Source organism: Bombina bombina, chromosome 11 (genome assembly GCF_027579735.1).
Source record: "Bombina bombina isolate aBomBom1 chromosome 11, aBomBom1.pri, whole genome shotgun sequence".
Taxonomy (NCBI): Eukaryota; Metazoa; Chordata; class Amphibia; order Anura; family Bombinatoridae; genus Bombina; species Bombina bombina.
Genome location: NC_069509.1, coordinates 18,200,099 through 18,221,813, shown reverse-complemented (window position 1 = coordinate 18,221,813; position 21,715 = coordinate 18,200,099). Strand labels below are relative to the sequence as shown.

At 36.8% G+C, this 21,715-nt stretch overlaps 1 protein-coding gene across 2 annotated transcripts in view; it reads right to left on the bottom strand.

Moving 5' to 3' along the window:
* LOC128641783 (IgA FC receptor) overlaps positions 1–21,715 on the bottom strand; it is an 84,803-nt gene that overhangs the window by 11,896 nt on the left and 51,192 nt on the right. The window contains exons 2-4 of one of the 2 annotated variants that reach the window (XM_053694315.1): positions 20,214–20,797; positions 13,407–13,592; positions 11,872–11,972 (exon numbers count right to left, since the gene is read on the bottom strand). In XM_053694315.1, coding sequence (XP_053550290.1) covers positions 11,872–11,972; positions 13,407–13,592; positions 20,214–20,797 — 871 coding nt within the window. The remainder of the gene's footprint in view (positions 1–11,871; positions 11,973–13,406; positions 13,593–20,213; positions 20,798–21,715) is intronic. The other variant, XM_053694316.1, reaches the window with a different exon arrangement.

The window sequence follows — 21,715 nt, the reverse complement described above, 5'->3', positions numbered from 1 at the left end:
AATTTGGGGCACTGCGCGTGCAATCGTGGCCGGACTTTTAGCCGACAGACATTTGTCCGACGGACATTTGTCCGACAGACATTTGGCCGAAACACAAGTGGCTGTCACAAAACAGTCTGGCCACGAGATAGATAGATTTGATAGATAGATACATAGATTACATAGATCAATAGATGCAATATACATTTGATAGATACGATAGTTAGATAGATTTGATAGATAAATAGATTAATTTGATAGATATATAATTTCCCAGACAGAGAATTACAAGACGTGCGGTCTGGGACCCATGGTAAGGTTACCAGAGGCAGTTGCGGCGCCAGGGGACGTGTATATGGCATGGATTTTAGGAACCGGGAGATGGAAAAAGATGCTTGGTCGGTCCTCCTACTTCAAATTTGGGGCACTGCGCGTGCAATCGTGACCGGACTTTTAGCCGAAGGACATTTGTCCGACGGACATTTGTCCGACGGACATTTGGCCGAAACACAAGTGGCTGTCACAAAACAGTCCGGCCACAAGATAGATAGATTTGATAGATAGATAGATAGATACATAGATCAATAGATGCAATATACATTTGATAGATACGATAGTTAGATAGATTTGATAGATAAATAGATAGATTTGATAGATATATAATTTCCCAGACAGAGAATTACAAGACGTGCGGTCTGGGACCCATGGTAAGGTTCCCAGAGGCAGTTGCGGCGCCAGGGGACGTGTATATGGCATGGATTTTAGGAACCGGGAGATGGAAAAAGATGCTTGGTTGGTCCTCCTACTTCAAATTTGGGGCACTGCGCGTGCAATCTACTGTGGCACCAGATATGAGTGGTGTGTTAAGTAGTACTATTCTGATCAGTTTAATACCTGTTACTCCCCCTATCGGGGGAGGTGTATATGGCATGGATTTTAGGAACCGGGAGATGGAAAAAGATGCTTGGTCGGTCCTCCTACTTCAAATTTGGGGCACTGCGCGTGCAATCGTGGCCAGACTTTTAGCCGACGGACATTTGTCCGACGGACATTTGGCCGAAACACAAGTGGCTGTCACAAAACAGTCCGGCCACGAGATAGATAGATTTGATAGATAGATACATAGATTACATAGATCAATAGATGCAATATACATTTGATAGATACGATAGATAGTTAGATTGATATATAATTTCCCAGACAGAGAAGATGCTTGGTCGGTCCTCCTACTTCAAATTTGGGGCACTGCACGTGCAATCGTGGCCGGACTTTTAGCCGACGGGCATTTTTTTTTTTTAAATTATTTAGACTACTGTTACACCAGATATGAGTGGTGGCACTGGGTAAGTGGGTCTGGCACACACGCTGGCAGGCAGGCAACTGCAATTAGATTACACTAGCAGACTGATGTTTTACAGTCAAAAAAGTTTTTTTTTTTAATTATTTACACTACTGTTACACCAGATATGAGTGGTGGCACCGGGCAAGTGGGCCTGGCACACACGCTAGCAGGCAGGCAACTGCAATTAGATTACACTAGCAGACTGATGTTTCACAGTCAAAAAAGTTTTTTTTTTTTAATTTACACTACTGTTACAACAGATATGAGTGGTGGCACTAGTTGGCAAGTGGGCCTGGCACACACGCTGGCAGGCAGGCAACTACAATTAGATTACACTAGCAGACTGATGTTTCACAGTCAAAAAAGTTTTTTTTTTTTAAATTTACACTACTGTTACAACAGATATGAGTGGTGGCACTAGTTGGCAAGTGGGCCTGGCACACACGCTGGCAGGCAGGCAACTGCAATTAGATTACACTAGCAGACTGATGTTTCACAGTCAAAAAAGTTTTTTTTTTAAAAATGTACACTACTGTTACAACAGATATGAGTGGTGGCACTTAGCAAGTGGGCCTGGCACACACACTGGCAGGCAGGCAACTGCAATTAGATTACACTAGCAGACTGATGTTTCACAGTAAAAAAAAGTTTTTTTTTAAAAAAATGTACACTACTGTTACAACAGATATGAGTGGTGGCACTAGTTGGCAAGTGGGCCTGGCACACACGCTGGCAGGCAGGCAACTGCTATTAGATTACACTAGCAGACTGATGTTTCACAGTCAAAAAAGTTTATTTTTTTTTAAATTTACACTACTGTTACAACAGATATGAGTGGTGGCACTAGTTGGCAAGTGGGCCTGGCACACACGCTGGCAGGCAGGCAACTGCAATTAGATTACACTAGCAGACTGATGTTTCACAGTCAAAAAAGTTTTTTTTTTTTAAATTTACACTACTGTTACAACAGATATGAGTGGTGGCACTTAGCAAGTGGGCCTGGCACACACACTGGCAGGCAGGCAGGCAACTGCAATTAGATTACACTAGCAGACTGATGTGTCACAGTCAAAAAAGTTTTTTTTTAAAAAAAATTACACTACTGTTACAACAGATATGAGTGGTGGCACTAGTTGGCAAGTGGGCCTGGCACACACGCTGGCAGGCAGGCAACTGCTATTAGATTACACTAGCAGACTGATGTTTCACAGTCAAAAAAGTTTTTTTTTTTTTTTAATTTACACTACTGTTACAACAGATATGAGTGGTGGCACTGCAGGCAGGCAACTGCAATTAGATTACACTAGCAGACTGATGTTTCACAGTCAAAATTACACAGGCAAAAAAAAAAAAAAGACTGATGTTCTAGCCCTAAAAAGGGCTTTTTGGGGTGCTGTCCTTACAGCAGAGATCAGATGAGTCCTTCAGGACTGTAGTGGACACTGAATACACTAGCCTAGCTATCAATTTCCCTATAAAATCAGCAGCAGCTACACTATCACTCCTCTCACTAAGAATGCAGGATCAGAATGAATCTAAAATGGCTGCTGTCCAGGAGCTGGGAGGGTCTGGGAGGGAGTGTCTGCTGCTGATTGGCTGAAATGTGTCTGCAGACTGTGAGATACAGGGTCAAAGTTTACTCAATTATGACGAATAGGGGGCGGATCGAACATCGCATATGTTCCCCCGCCGAGGCGAACGCAATCAAGCTATGTTCGCCGGGAACTATTCGCCGGTGAACTATTCGCGACATCACTAGTGAGGAACATACACTATAATACAAGTCTACTAGTGAGGAACATACACTATAATACAAGTCTACTAGTGAGAAACATACACTATAATACAAGTCTACTAGTGAGGAACATACACTATAATACAAAACTACTAGTGAGGAACATACACTATAATACAAAACTACTAGTGAGTTACATACACTATAATACAAGTCTTCTAGTGAGAAACATACACTATAATACAAGTCTACTAGTGAGGAACATACACTATAATACAAAACTACTAGTGAGGAACATACACTATAATACAAAACTACTAGTGAGTTACATACACTATAATACAAGTCTACTAGTGAGAAACATACACTATAATACAAGTCTACTAGTGAGGAACATACACTATAATACAAAACTACTAGTGAGGAACATACACTATAATACAAAACTAGTAGTGAGTTACATACACTATAATACAAGTCTACTAGTGAGAAACATACACTATAATACAAGTCTACTAGTGAGGAACATACACTATAATACAAAACTACTAGTGAGGAACATACACTATAATACAAAACTACTAGTGAGTTACATACACTATAATACAAGTCTACTAGTGAGAAACATACACTATAATACAAGTCTACTAGTGAGGAACATACACTATAATACAAGTCTACTAGTGAGGAACATACACTATAATACAAGTCTACTAGTGAGTTACATACACTATAATACAAGTCTACTAGTGAGGAACATACACTATAATACAAGTCTACTAGTAAGAAACATACACTAAGATACAAGTCTATTAATGAGTGATATACACTATGAAAGTCTACTAGTGAAGGGCATACATTATGATACAAGTCTATTAGTGAGGGACTTACACTATAATACAAGTCTACTAGTGAGGAACATACACTATAATACAAGTCTACTAGTGAGGAACATACACTATAATACAAGTCTACTAGTGAGTTACATACACTATAATACAAGTCTACTAGTGAGGAACATACACTATAATACAAGTCTACTAGTAAGAAACATACACTAAGATACAAGTCTATTAATGAGTGATATACACTATGAAAGTCTACTAGTGAAGGGCATACATTATGATACAAGTCTATTAGTGAGGGACTTACACTATAATACAAGTCTACTAGTGAGGAACATACACTATAATACAAGTCTACTAGTGAGGAACATACACTATAATACAAGTCTACTAGTGAGGAACATACACTATAATACAAGTCTACTAGTGAGGAACATACACTATAATACAAGTCTACTAGTGAGGAACATACACTATAATACAAGTCTACTAGTGAGGAACATACACTATAATACAAGTCTACTAGTGAGGAACATACACTATAATACAAGTCTACTAGTGAGGAACATACACTATAATACAAGTCTACTAGTAAGAAACATACACTATAAAACAAGTCTACTAGTGAGGAACATACACTATAATACAAGTCTACTAGTGAGGAACATACACTATAATACAAGTCTACTAGTGAGGAACATACACTATAATACAAGTCTACTAGTGAGGAACATACACTATAATACAAGTCTACTAGTGAGAAACATACACTATAATACAAGTCTACTAGTGAGGAACATACAATATAATACAAAACTACTAGTGAGGAACATACACTATAATACAAAACTACTAGTGAGTTACATACACTATAATACAAGTCTTCTAGTGAGAAACATACACTATAATACAAGTCTACTAGTGAGGAACATACACTATAATACAAAACTACTAGTGAGGAACATACACTATAATACAAAACTACTAGTGAGTTACATACACTATAATACAAGTCTACTAGTGAGAAACATACACTATAATACAAGTCTACTAGTGAGGAACATACACTATAATACAAAACTACTAGTGAGGAACATACACTATAATACAAAACTAGTAGTGAGTTACATACACTATAATACAAGTCTACTAGTGAGAAACATACACTATAATACAAGTCTACTAGTGAGGAACATACACTATAATACAAAACTACTAGTGAGGAACATACACTATAATACAAAACTACTAGTGAGTTACATACACTATAATACAAGTCTACTAGTGAGAAACATACACTATAATACAAGTCTACTAGTGAGGAACATACACTATAATACAAAACTACTAGTGAGGAACATACACTATAATAAAAAACTACTAGTGAGTTACATACACTATAATACAAGTCTACTAGTGAGAAACATACACTATAATACAAGTCTACTAGTGAGGAACATACACTATAATACAAAACTACTAGTGAGGAACATGCACTATAATACAAAACTACTAGTGAGTTACATACACTATAATACAAGTCTACTAGTGAGGAACATACACTATAATACAAGTCTACTAGTAAGAAACATACACTAAGATACAAGTCTATTAATGAGTGATATACACTATGAAAGTCTACTAGTGAAGGGCATACATTATGATAGAAGTCTATTAGTGAGGGACTTACACTATAATACAAGTCTACTAGTGAGGAACATACACTATAATACAAGTCTACTAGTGAGGAACATACACTATAATACAAGTCTACTAGTGAGTTACATACACTATAATACAAGTCTACTAGTGAGGAACATACACTATAATACAAAACTACTAGTGAGGAACATACACTATAATACAAAACTACTAGTGAGGAACATGCACTATAATACAAAACTACTAGTGAGTTACATACACTATAATACAAGTCTACTAGTGAGGAACATACACTATAATACAAGTCTACTAGTGAGGAACATACACTATAATACAAGTCTACTAGTAAGAAACATACACTATAATACAAGTCTACTAGTGAGGAACATACACTATAATACAAGTCTACTAGTGAGGAACATACACTATAATACAAGTCTACTAGTGAGGAACATACACTATAATACAAGTCTACTAGTGAGGAACATACACTATAATACAAGTCTACTAGTGAGGAACATACACTATAATACAAGTCTACTAGTGAGTTACATACACTATAATACAAGTCTACTAGTGAGGAACATACACTATAATACAAGTCTACTAGTAAGAAACATACACTAAGATACAAGTCTATTAATGAGTGATATACACTATGAAAGTCTACTAGTGAAGGGCATACATTATGATACAAGTCTATTAGTGAGGGACTTACACTATAATACAAGTCTACTAGTGAGGAACATACACTATAATACAAGTCTACTAGTGAGGAACATACACTATAATACAAGTCTACTAGTGAGTTACATACACTATAATACAAGTCTACTAGTGAGGAACATACACTATAATACAAGTCTACTAGTAAGAAACATACACTAAGATACAAGTCTATTAATGAGTGATATACACTATGAAAGTCTACTAGTGAAGGGCATACATTATGATACAAGTCTATTAGTGAGGGACTTACACTATAATACAAGTCTACTAGTGAGGAACATACACTATAATACAAGTCTACTAGTGAGGAACATACACTATAATACAAGTCTACTAGTGAGGAACATACACTATAATACAAGTCTACTAGTGAGGAACATACACTATAATACAAGTCTACTAGTGAGGAACATACACTATAATACAAGTCTACTAGTGAGGAACATACACTATAATACAAGTCTACTAGTGAGGAACATACACTATAATACAAGTCTACTAGTGAGGAACATACACTATAATACAAGTCTACTAGTAAGAAACATACACTATAATACAAGTCTACTAGTGAGGAACATACACTATAATACAAGTCTACTAGTGAGGAACATACACTATAATACAAGTCTACTAGTGAGGAACATACACTATAATACAAGTCTACTAGTGAGGAACATACACTATAATACAAGTCTACTAGTGAGAAACATACACTATAATACAAGTCTACTAGTGAGGAACATACACTATAATACAAAACTACTAGTGAGGAACATACACTATAATACAAAACTACTAGTGAGTTACATACACTATAATACAAGTCTTCTAGTGAGAAACATACACTATAATACAAGTCTACTAGTGAGGAACATACACTATAATACAAAACTACTAGTGAGGAACATACACTATAATACAAAACTACTAGTGAGTTACATACACTATAATACAAGTCTACTAGTGAGAAACATACACTATAATACAAGTCTACTAGTGAGGAACATACACTATAATACAAAACTACTAGTGAGGAACATACACTATAATACAAAACTAGTAGTGAGTTACATACACTATAATACAAGTCTACTAGTGAGAAACATACACTATAATACAAGTCTACTAGTGAGGAACATACACTATAATACAAAACTACTAGTGAGGAACATACACTATAATACAAAACTACTAGTGAGTTACATACACTATAATACAAGTCTACTAGTGAGAAACATACACTATAATACAAGTCTACTAGTGAGGAACATACACTATAATACAAAACTACTAGTGAGGAACATACACTATAATAAAAAACTACTAGTGAGTTACATACACTATAATACAAGTCTACTAGTGAGAAACATACACTATAATACAAGTCTACTAGTGAGGAACATACACTATAATACAAAACTACTAGTGAGGAACATGCACTATAATACAAAACTACTAGTGAGTTACATACACTATAATACAAGTCTACTAGTGAGGAACATACACTATAATACAAGTCTACTAGTAAGAAACATACACTAAGATACAAGTCTATTAATGAGTGATATACACTATGAAAGTCTACTAGTGAAGGGCATACATTATGATAGAAGTCTATTAGTGAGGGACTTACACTATAATACAAGTCTACTAGTGAGGAACATACACTATAATACAAGTCTACTAGTGAGGAACATACACTATAATACAAGTCTACTAGTGAGTTACATACACTATAATACAAGTCTACTAGTGAGGAACATACACTATAATACAAAACTACTAGTGAGGAACATACACTATAATACAAAACTACTAGTGAGGAACATGCACTATAATACAAAACTACTAGTGAGTTACATACACTATAATACAAGTCTACTAGTGAGGAACATACACTATAATACAAGTCTACTAGTGAGGAACATACACTATAATACAAGTCTACTAGTGAGGAACATACACTATAATACAAGTCTACTAGTGAGGAACATACACTATAATACAAGTCTACTAGTGAGGAACATACACTATAATACAAGTCTACTAGTGAGGAACATACACTATAATACAAGTCTACTAGTGAGGAACAATACACTATAATACAAGTCTACTAGTGAGGAACATACACTATAATACAAGTCTACTAGTGAGGTACATACACTATAATACAAGTCTACTAGTGAGGAACATACACTATAATACAAGTCTACTAGTAAGAAACATACACTAAGATACAAGTCTATTAATGAGTGATATACACTATGAAAGTCTACTAGTGAAGGGCATACATTATGATACAAGTCTATTAGTGAGGGACTTACACTATAATACAAGTCTACTAGTGAGGAACATACACTATAATACAAGTCTACTAGTGAGGAACATACACTATAATACAAGTCTACTAGTGAGTTACATACACTATAATACAAGTCTACTAGTGAGGAACATACACTATAATACAAGTCTACTAGTAAGAAACATACACTAAGATACAAGTCTATTAATGAGTGATATACACTATGAAAGTCTACTAGTGAAGGGCATACATTATGATACAAGTCTATTAGTGAGGGACTTACACTATAATACAAGTCTACTAGTGAGGAACATACACTATAATACAAGTCTACTAGTGAGGAACATACACTATAATACAAGTCTACTAGTGAGGAACATACACTATAATACAAGTCTACTAGTGAGGAACATACACTATAATACAAGTCTACTAGTGAGGAACATACACTATAATACAAGTCTACTAGTGAGGAACATACACTATAATACAAGTCTACTAGTGAGGAACATACACTATAATACAAGTCTACTAGTGAGGAACATACACTATAATACAAGTCTACTAGTAAGAAACATACACTATAATACAAGTCTACTAGTGAGGAACATACACTATAATACAAGTCTACTAGTGAGGAACATACACTATAATACAAGTCTACTAGTGAGGAACATACACTATAATACAAGTCTACTAGTGAGGAACATACACTATAATACAAGTCTACTAGTGAGAAACATACACTATAATACAAGTCTACTAGTGAGGAACATACACTATAATACAAAACTACTAGTGAGGAACATACACTATAATACAAAACTACTAGTGAGTTACATACACTATAATACAAGTCTTCTAGTGAGAAACATACACTATAATACAAGTCTACTAGTGAGGAACATACACTATAATACAAAACTACTAGTGAGGAACATACACTATAATACAAAACTACTAGTGAGTTACATACACTATAATACAAGTCTACTAGTGAGGAACATACACTATAATACAAGTCTACTAGTGAGGAACATACACTATAATACAAAACTACTAGTGAGGAACATACACTATAATACAAAACTAGTAGTGAGTTACATACACTATAATACAAGTCTACTAGTGAGAAACATACACTATAATACAAGTCTACTAGTGAGGAACATACACTATAATACAAAACTACTAGTGAGGAACATACACTATAATACAAAACTACTAGTGAGTTACATACACTATAATACAAGTCTACTAGTGAGAAACATACACTATAATACAAGTCTACTAGTGAGGAACATACACTATAATACAAAACTACTAGTGAGGAACATACACTATAATAAAAAACTACTAGTGAGTTACATACACTATAATACAAGTCTACTAGTGAGAAACATACACTATAATACAAGTCTACTAGTGAGGAACATACACTATAATACAAAACTACTAGTGAGGAACATGCACTATAATACAAAACTACTAGTGAGTTACATACACTATAATACAAGTCTACTAGTGAGGAACATACACTATAATACAAGTCTACTAGTAAGAAACATACACTAAGATACAAGTCTATTAATGAGTGATATACACTATGAAAGTCTACTAGTGAAGGGCATACATTATGATAGAAGTCTATTAGTGAGGGACTTACACTATAATACAAGTCTACTAGTGAGGAACATACACTATAATACAAGTCTACTAGTGAGGAACATACACTATAATACAAGTCTACTAGTGAGTTACATACACTATAATACAAGTCTACTAGTGAGGAACATACACTATAATACAAAACTACTAGTGAGGAACATACACTATAATACAAAACTACTAGTGAGGAACATGCACTATAATACAAAACTACTAGTGAGTTACATACACTATAATACAAGTCTACTAGTGAGGAACATACACTATAATACAAGTCTACTAGTGAGGAACATACACTATAATACAAGTCTACTAGTAAGAAACATACACTATAATACAAGTCTACTAGTGAGGAACATACACTATAATACAAGTCTACTAGTGAGGAACATACACTATAATACAAGTCTACTAGTGAGGAACATACACTATAATACAAGTCTACTAGTGAGGAACATACACTATAATACAAGTCTACTAGTGAGGAACATACACTATAATACAAGTCTACTAGTGAGGAACATACACTATAATACAAGTCTACTAGTGAGGAACATACACTACTATAATACAAGTCTTCTAGTGAGGAACATACACTATAATACAAGTCTATTAGTGAGGAACATACACTATAATACAAGTCTACTAGTGAGGAACATACACTATAATACAAGTCTACTAGTGAGGAACATACACTATAATACAAGTCTACTAGTGAGGAAAATACACTATAATACAAGTCTACTAGTGAGGAACATACACTATAATACAAAACTACTAGTGAGGAACATACACTATAATACAAGTCTATTAGTGAGGAACATACACTATAATACAAGTCTACTAGTGAGGAACATACACTATAATACAAGTCTACTAGTGAGGAACATACACTATAATACAAGTCTACTAGTGAGGAACATACACTATAATACAAAACTACTAGTGAGGAACATACACTATAATACAAGTCTACTAGTGAGGAACATACACTATAATACAAGTCTACTAGTGAGGAACATACACTATAATACAAAACTACTAGTGAGGAACATACACTATAATACAAGTCTACTAGTGAGGAACATACACTATAATACAAAACTACTAGTGAGGAACATACACTATAATACAAGTCTACTAGTGAGGAACATACACTATAATACAAAACTACTAGTGAGTTACATACACTATAATACAAGTCTACTAGTGAGAAACATACACTATAATACAAGTCTACTAGTGAGGAACATACACTAAGATACAAGTCTATTAACGAGTGACATACACTATGAAAGTCTACTAGTGAAGGGCATACATTATGATACAAGTCTATTAACGAGTGACATACACTATGAACGTCTACTAGTGAAGGGCATACACTATAATACAAGTCTACTAGTGAGGAACATACACTATAATACAAGTCTACTAGTGAGGAACATACACTATAATACAAGTCTACTAGTGAGGAACATACACTATAATACAAGTCTACTAGTAAGAAACATACACTAAGATACAAGTCTATTAACGAGTGACATACACTATTAACGTCTACTAGTGAAGGGCATACATTATGATACAAGTCTATTAGTGAAGGACTTACATTGCATGCAGTCTGCTCAGTACGGTTTGTGTTCTGATGTTTTGATTTGGGAGGACCTGAGAATTCTTCTGATTTTGCATTCACAGATTTTTTAATTACACCTGTAAAACATAGAAATTCAATGATTTAGAGTAAAAGCCTATTGCATAAGCACACTTAATGCCACATTGAAGAACACATGAGCATCTCTACATGCATTTTCTCTCTTATATGTATCAAGCTATAATGTTTTGCTTCAGAAGAGTCAGGGGGGCTTTTATCAGCTATCAAGCTTTGAGCAAATAAGGGGGCTAATTTATCAAGCTCCGTATGGCGCTTGTGGGCCCGTGTTTCTGGTGAGTCTTCAGACTCCCCAGAAACACAAGTTATGAAGCAGCGGTCTAAAGACTGCTGCCCCATAACCCTGTCCGCCTGCTCTGAGCAGGCGGGCAGGAATCACCGGAAATCAACCCGATCGAGTACGATCGGGTTGATTGACAGCTCCCTGCTGGCGGCCGATTGGCCGCGAGTCAGCAGGGGGCGGCGTTGCACCAGCAGCTCTTGTTAAATGTTAAATGTGGAGAGCGTATTGCTCTCCGCATTCAGCGAGGTCTTGCGGACCTGATCCGCACTGTCGGATCAGGTCCACAAGACCTTTGATAAATAGGGGCCAAGGTCTCCAGCTAAGAAACCTGTCCGCCCAGGATCAGGACAAACTGATTGTGCAGCTGCAGCCCTGCTCCCTGCTCTCACACATCTAATCACATGAGACAAGAGCTTCTCAATAGTATTTATTCAGGATGGTTTTACTCTGCCGCCTCTGTGGTGGCAGACATTAGCAAGGCTTGATATTATAAATGCTTTTTTCAGGATCACATGAGCAAGCCTTCCCCATAAGAGCTCCAAGCTACGTCCACTAATTAATTAATTAACTATGATGATAGTCTGATGTGTTTGATTGCAGTTTATCATTTAAACATTGATATTAATTCATTATGTGTGCAAATTAATCATTTCATATCATTTTGAGTAACTGAATGTAAATAATCACAAGTGAAAATAAAACAACATTTTTTTCAACATTACACTTAGTTTAAATGTTGGATTTCTTTTGATTTTAAGATATTACCAGAGGAACATCCAAACTCATTTAATATACTTAAAGGTACATGAAACCCAATTTTTCTTTTCATGATTCAGACAGAGAATACAATTTTAAACAACTTTCTAATTTACTTCTATTATCTAATCTGTTTCATTCTCTTGGTATCATTTGTTGAAGGAACAGCAATATACTACTAGTATCAAAATGAACACATGGGTGAGCCAATCACATTCAATATATGTATGCAGCCACCAATACCTAGGTTCTCTGCTGCTCATGAACTTGCCTAGATAAACCTTTCAGCAAATGATAACAAGAGAAGGAAACAAATTAAATAATAGATGTAAATTTGAAAGTGTTTAAAATTGTATTCTCTATCTGAATCATGAAAGAAAAATGTTGGGTTTAATTTCCCTTTAATAGACTTGTTGAAGTATTAACCTTATTTTACCTCTGATCTCAACAGGAACATTAATGCCACACCTCTCCAGTAACGCTTTCTCCTTCTGTTTATGAGGAATGAGAATCAGCATACAGGAATAGAGTCTGATACTGGGCTGATTCATCAGTATTTTCTGGCTATCATCTTCTCCTGTCTGATCAACATCGTCCAACACAACCATAACCTTGTTCAAACCTATAAGAGACAAACTAATCAGGACAGATGGCTGAGGCTGTAGATACAAATATAATTTATGCTTACATGATAAATTATCTTTCTCAGCAGTGAGAGTCCACAAATTCCTAACCTATGGGAAATACTTCACCTGACCACCAGGAGGAGGCAAAGACACCCCAAACAGACCATTAAATATCCTTCTCACTTCCCCAACCCTCTCAGTAGTTCAAGCCAATGATAAGGAAAAGTAGAGAGATAAAAGGTGTAAAGAGGTGCCATAAGATTGCCACCACTACATTATTTTAGGACAGGTTTATTAAAAATAATTTATCAGGTAAGCATAAATTATATGTTATTTCTAATGGCAGTTAGAGTCCACAAATTAATGCATAACCTATAAGAAACCAATATCCAAGCTGTGGAGTCCACAAAGAATTTAGGGAGGGAAAGGATAAGAAGGCAAGCCTAAGTACTAGGCACCATCACATGAAGAAACTTTCTCCCAAAAGATGCCTCTCTGTTGAGGCAAAAACATCAAATCTGTAAAATGTTGTGAAAATATGCAATGAGGACCAAGAAATAGCTTTACATATCTGTTCAAGTGAAGCCTCATTCTTGAAGGCACAGGAAGAAGACACCACACAAATAGAATGTGCCGTAATCTGTGATGGAGGCTGCTGACCTGCTTCTATAAAAGCCATATAAATCAAACTTCAGAGCCAGAAGAATAGGCTGTGGCTTTCTGACCCTTACCAAAATACAGGATAAACAAGGAAGATAATTGATGAAAATCCTTGGTAGCATGAAGATAGAACTTTAAAGCTCTGACGGCATCCAGATTACATAATAACTTCTCCTTAGAGCAGTGGTTCTCAACCTAAGTGACCTCAAGGCCCGGTAAGTTTTAGCCGGACCGGTCCAGGGCCCAGTAAGCATCGGGAGTGGGTTGCAGTAGGGTTGGAAGAAATATACAGGGAGTGCAGAATTATAAGGCAAGTTGTATTTTTGAGGATTAATTTTATTATTGAACAACAACCATGTTCTCAATGAACCCAAAAAACTCATTAATATCAAAGCTGAATAGTCTTGGAAGTAGTTTTTAGTTTGTTTTTAGTTATAGCTATTTTAGGGGGATATCTGTGTGTGCAGGTGACTATTACTGTGCATAATTATTAGGCAACTTAACAAAAAAGAAATATATACCCATTTCAATTATTTATTTTTACCAGTGAAACCAATATAACATCTCAACATTCAAAAATATACATTTCTGACATTCAAAAACAAAACAAAAACAAATCAGTGACCAATATAGCCACCTTTCTTTGCAAGGACACTCAAAAGCCTGCCATCCATGGATTATGTCAGTGTTTTGATCTGTTCACCATCAACATTGCGTGCAGCAGCAACCACAGCCTCCCAGACACTGTTCAGAGAGGTGTACTGTTTTCCCTCCTTGTAAATCTCACATTTGATGATGGACCACAGGTTCTCAATGGGGTTCAGATCAGGTGAACAAGGAGGCCATGTCATTAGATTTTCTTCTTTTATACCATTTCTTGCCAGCCACGCTGTGGAGTACTTGGATGCGTGTGATGGAGCATTGTCCTGCATGAAAATCATGTTTTTCTTGAAGGATGCAGACTTCTTCCTGTACCACTGCTTGAAGAAGGTGTCTTCCAGAAACTGGCAGTAGGACTGGGAGTTGAGCTTGACTCCATCCTCAACCCGAAAAGGCCCCACAAGCTCATCTTTGATGATACCAGCCCAAACCAGTACTCCACCTCCACCTTGCTGGCGTCTGAGTCGGACTGGAGCTCTCTGCCCTTTACCAATCCAGCCACGGGCCCATCCATCTGGCCCATCAAGACTCACTCTCATTTCATCATAAAACCTTAGAAAAATCAGTCTTGAGATATTTCTTGGCCCAGTCTTGACATTTCAGCTTGTGTGTCTTGTTCAGTGGTGGTCGTCTTTCAGCCTTTCTTACCTTGGCCATGTCTCTGAGTATTGCACACCTTGTGCTTTTGGGCACTCCAGTGATGTTGAAGCTCTGAAATATGGCCAAACTGGTGGCAAGTGGCATCTTGGCAGCTGCACGCTTGACTTTTCTCAGTTCATGGGCAGTTATTTTGCGCCTTGGTTTCTCCACACGCTTCTTGCGACCCTGTTGACTATTTTATTTAGAGATAAGGGGTTGGGGGGAGTAGAGTTATAAAAATAGTGCCAGGTTTTACCCAAATTTACATATTTCACTTAATATTCAAATACTAGAATCATGGATTCTGCAAGGAGGCAAAACCTGGAGTGGATTGCTCACTGAGAGACCTAACAACAACTAGACAAACTAGTTGTAACTGAGAGTACAACAAAGTTATGAAGAGAGAGTAAATCCACTTATGTATATCCACACTTTTCCTCTACTGATATCATAAGGTTTCCCAAAAAATAATAAAATCGTTCCCAATCATTCACACATTATAGTTTATTAATTCAACTACCCTGTTGACTATTTTGAATGAAACGCTTGATTGTTCGATGATCACGCTTCAGAAGCTTTGCAATTTTAAGAGTGCTGCATCCCTCTGCAAGATATCTCACTATTTTTGACTTTTCTGAGCCTGTCAAGTCCTTCTTTTGACCCATTTTGCCAAAGGAAAGGAAGTTGCCTAATAATTATGCACACCTGATATAGGGTGTTGATGTCATTAGACCACACCCCTTCTCATTACAGAGATGCACATCACCTAATATGCTTAATTGGTAGTAGGCTTTCGAGCCTATACAGCTTGGAGTAAGACAACATGCATAAAGAGGATGATGTGGTCAAAATACTCATTTGCCTAATAATTCTGCACTCCCTGTATATATATATATATATATATATACCCACACAGTCTCTTTCTCTCCTCCCCTCTCTCTCTCTCTCCCCCCTCTCTCTCTCTCTCTCCTCCCCTCTCTCTTTCTCTCTCTCCTCCCCCCTCTCTTTCTCTCTCTCTGTCTCTATCTATCTCCTCCCTCTCTCTCTCTCTCTCTCTCCTCCCTCTCTTTCTCTCTCTCTCCTCCCTCTCTTTCTTTCTTTCTCTCTCTCCTCCCTCACCCACTGACACCAATGAATTATAAAATTAACCCACTATAAACCATTTATATATATTATATATGGATCCAACACCACTGAATTATCATATAATTATAATATATATATATATATATATATATATATAAAACAGTAGGTTAATTATATGATAATTCATTGGTGTCAGTGGGATCCATATATATTCATTATATATATATATATATATATATATATATATAGTTTACAGTGGGTTAATACATGCCGCTACATGCTCACAGTGCGCAAACTGACATGCGCAGTGGCACTCTGACAGGCCCGTCCAAAATTTAGGAGATGTGTAAAGGCGGGCCTGTCAGAGCGAGTGTCTGGAGGCAATGTCGGGTCGCAGCCCACCAGCAGGGCCGTCGCGGCCCGGTAGTGGGCCGCGGCCCGGCTGTTGAGAAACACTGCCTTAGAGGAAGGAGGATTGGGACAAAAAGACGGAACAACAATTTTTAAATTAATATTGTGAGTTGAAAAAATCCTTATGTAAAAACCCCATCCTTGTCCACAGTACGGCCTTATCTGCATGGAACACTAGATAAGGCGGGTCACACTGGAGGTCAGACAATTCTGACACTCTATGAGCAGAGGTAATAGCTAACAGAAACAACACTTTCCAAGTAAGTAAATTAACATCAATATAATATAAGGCTCAAACGGAGCCTGTTAAAGAACTCTAATAACAATATTAAGGCTCCATGGAGGAGCAATTGGTTCGAAAATAGACCTTGCACCAGAAGGTACGGCCTCTGAGGCAGTCTCCACGGAGAAGCAGACATAGAGAAGCAGATTGAAATGCCAAGGAACTGCTAAGGCACCTGAGGATCTCTCGATCCATACCTCAGTAGTTTGGCATTGAGAAAGGAAACCATCAGATCTATCTCGCAAAACACCTCATTGGTTTAGTGACCATTCCCCGGAGTGCAGAGTCTGTCTTCTCAGAAAATCCACTTCCCAATCGTCCACATCTGGAATGTGGATGGCTGATATTTGGTATTGGTATGTCTCTGCCATTGAAGGATAAGAGACACTTCCCACATCGTTAGTGAACAGCGAGTTCCGCCCTGGTGATTGACATAGGCCACTGTAGTGAGTTTTTTCAACTGAACTCAAATAAAATGGACGAAATGAAACTGAGACCACTACTGAAGGGCTATGAAGATAGCCCTCAGTTCCAGAACGTTTATTGGAAGGTTTGCTTCTTTTGGTCGCCAGGTTCCATTAACTCTCAGAGAATCCCAGACAGCATGCAAGCCTGTCAAACTCACATCTGTTGTTTAGATCTCCCAGGATGGATGCAGGAAGCACATGCCCTGGGGAATGGGTTCCTGAGACTGCAACCTGGAAAGAGACATTCTCGTCTCTGGATCCAGAGATATAAGCTGAGACAGGTCTAAATAATTTCCATTCCATTACTTGAGCATACATAACTGTTGAGGTCTCAGATGAAAGCAAGCAAAAGGAATAGCGTCCGAAGCCGCAACTATAAGACCTACCACCTCCATGCATTGAGCCACCGAAGGCCGAGGAGTGGATTGAAGTAGACGGCAGGCAGCTTGAAGCTTCTCCCTGCATTGATCTGTGAGATAGATACACATGCAGATAGAATCTATTATGATCCCCAGAAAGTTCACTTTTGTGTTGGCGGTGAGAGAACTTTTTTTGCAAAACTTCTTCTTTTATTTATAGAGCTATAGATGTCTGTTTCCTAAATAAAAGAAGACGTTTTGCAAGAGAGTGCTGTGGACATTTGATTTACTTGAAGATACAAGAGCAACTGTTTGCCTAAAAGGGCTGATAGCAGAAAATACTGGTGTAGGCGTAGCAACTTCCCTGTGAAATCCAGTAGCTAGCATACACCAAAACTCTACTAAGAGAATGACACGGCTCTCAACAACTCCCCTCCCCTGCCCTCTCTTGCAGGTTAAAAATGTTTCATAAAAAATCCTTCCAGAACAAAATTCTGTAATGTGTTTACATCAACCAATTTATATAAAATAGCCCTACTGTTTTTATCTACAAAACAATAATATTTAAATGATTTTTTAAAAGCTTAGTAATATGACAAAAATACAAACAGGTAAACACCCCATCAAACCTTTCATATAAACTGTCTAATAATCTGAAGGGCAATGGTACCTGGAAACTAATTATAATTTATAATATAGGTAGTTTAGTGGGCTTTTCCGAGGGTCTATAAACTTAAATGAATAAAATTGTTAGGTTCCATATATGAAATTCAAGCTTTAGGGATCAATTCAAAAAACTTTCCAATTATGTTTATGGCTGTTTTATTGCTCCAGATATGTTTTTATTTAAATCAAAGCAATTACAATCCACCTGATAACACCTTTTTCTAATTGAAAAAATAATGTATCGGATACGAGCGGATATAGAAAAGTTCAGCCACACCATGCAGGGACAACATTGACTATTACAATCCATCAAACCTCAAATTATTGAATAAATATCAACATAGACAATTCAAGTTCGACAGCCAAACACATTTGATAAATATCTGCACATGCTCAGGAAAGAAAAACAAGATGGTGGAGCCCTTTGTAATGATGATATATTTGTGCCAAATCATAAATGATACTAAATATGTCATCATCATCAATATGATAAAAACATGAATAAAATGTATCTGCAAGAAACTGACAGGTGTGAAATCAATACAGATATTAATACTAATGACACCTATCAGTAAATGACATTTTAATAAACAAACAAGTGATACAGTGTCCAAAAGCAAAACAAACACATACATACTCAATTAACTCACTATAAAATAAATCCGTCACTGTTGCTGTTTTGGAGGCGATAGGGATGTACTTTTATGAGGGGGGAATCTACCATTTTAGATTTGTGCAGTTATTTTCTTTGGGGTGTCACTTCCTCTATTTATTGATCAGCATCTATTATTGGTAGTTCTGGGTGTCATTGTGGGAAAATGGAGATCAAATCTGGGAGCAGCTATCCAACGTGCCTGTTTTTTACTGTGTTGGATTGACATTTTATATAAAAATAAAAATCAGAAATATTATAATCGACCCCATGACTAGATGTCAAACAATCCTTAAATTAGTTACTGAACACAGGCAGCTGAAAAGCAGGGTGGTCTAATTTTTATAAGCATTTAAACTGTCTTTAAATTCACATCTGAACATGATACTTTCATGTTAGGAAAACTAGATAAGACTTATTTATTACCCATACTCTCTCTTTAGAGATGCAGTAGTAGAATTTATCTACAAGAATTCTGTTACAATTAATTCTTGAAGTGACAGTGATTATGGCAAGATGCCAATCATCCTAATGTTTTCTTAAAAAAATGTTTTATAACTTAAGCTTCAAAATGTCTTAATTCTTGCTTAAATAAATACATAAAGCAAATATAATTTTTACATCAGAGGCAATATTTTATATATTGTATCCATATGAAATCAAATACCTATTTATCTCCTGGGTATAATTACATTTTTGTCTGTAAGAATTTTGAAAATAAAGAACTTTCTCACCTAAAGTCTTGTACAAATAGAGAAGTTGCTCATCATACAGCGCTCCGTCTATGTCTGTGATATTTATCCGGCCGTGATGTTTGCTGTGATACAGAATCACTAGAGAGCAATTAGTAATTTCTTTCCTCCACTCATTTGAGTTCCTGTTGCTGATATAAAGATATCTCACTTCTGACACCAGTCCAGAGAAACATGCAGATTTCAGCAGGTCTATCAGCCATTTAAGTTTGTCTTCTGAGCACCTGGATGTTATTCCCACGCGTTGCCCTGGGACTCTGCTTGGTGAATACTCTCCTGGGGCTCTGCTTGGTGAATACTGTCCTGGGGCTCTGCTTGGTGAATACTCTCCTGGGGCTCTGCTTGGTGAATACTGTCCTGGGGCTCTGCTTGGTGAATACTCTCCTGGGGCTCTGCTTGGTGAATACTCTCCTGGGGCTCTGCATGGTGAATACTCTCCTGGGGTTCTGCTTGGTGAATACTGTCCTGGGGCTCTGCTTGGTGAATACTGTCCTGGGTCTCTGCTTGGTGAATACTGTCCTGGGGCTCTGGCTCCTGCATTTTGTGCTGAGTATGATGAGAATGACCTAGGAATATATTTGACATGTAGTTGATACATAGAAACTAGTTAAAGGGACGGTAAGCCCCTTGTATCTACAAGATATAAATGGTGTGTTGCTATACAATAATATATCTGATAAGTCTAAGAGCTAGATTACAAGTGAAACACAAATTTATCTCGCACTGTAAACTGGCAAATTTGCCCATTTGCAAGCGCACGATAATTAATCAGCATTTCAAGTGGCTGGTTATTCCTACCGCAAGCTCAGAAAATGCAGATCAGATCACTGGCTAATTTTCTAAAAGTGACACAGTTACTGCTAAAATAAAGAGTCTAATTTTTATTAACAAAAAATAGCATTTTTTTAAATAAAGAACTACTGTACGGAGCAGTTTTAGGGGTTAAAAGTAGCAGGTGTGGGGTGCCTTTACATTGGGGTCTATGGGAACTCTGTGTCCTAGTAAATACAGTGGGGCAAAAAACTATTTAGTCAGCCACCAATTGTGCCTGTTCTCCCACTTAAGAAGAAGAGAGAGGCCTGTAATTTTCATCATAGGTATACCTTAACTATGAGAGACAAAATGTGGAAACAAATCCAGGCAATCACATTGTCTGATTTGGAAAGAATGTATTTGCATATTATGGTGGAAAATAAGTATTTGGTCACCTACAAAAAAGCAAGATTTCTGGCTCTTACAGACCTGTATCTTCTTCTTTAAGAGACTCCTCTGTCCTCCACTCATTACCTGTATTAATGGCACCTGTTTGAACTTGTTATCAGTATAAAAGACACCTGTCCACAACTTCAAACAGTCACACTCCAAACTCCACTATAATGAAGACCAAAGAGCTGTCGAAGGACACCAGAAACACCAGGCTTGGAAGACTGAATCTGCAATAGGCAAGCAGCTTGGTGTGAAGAAATCAACTGTGGGAGCAATAA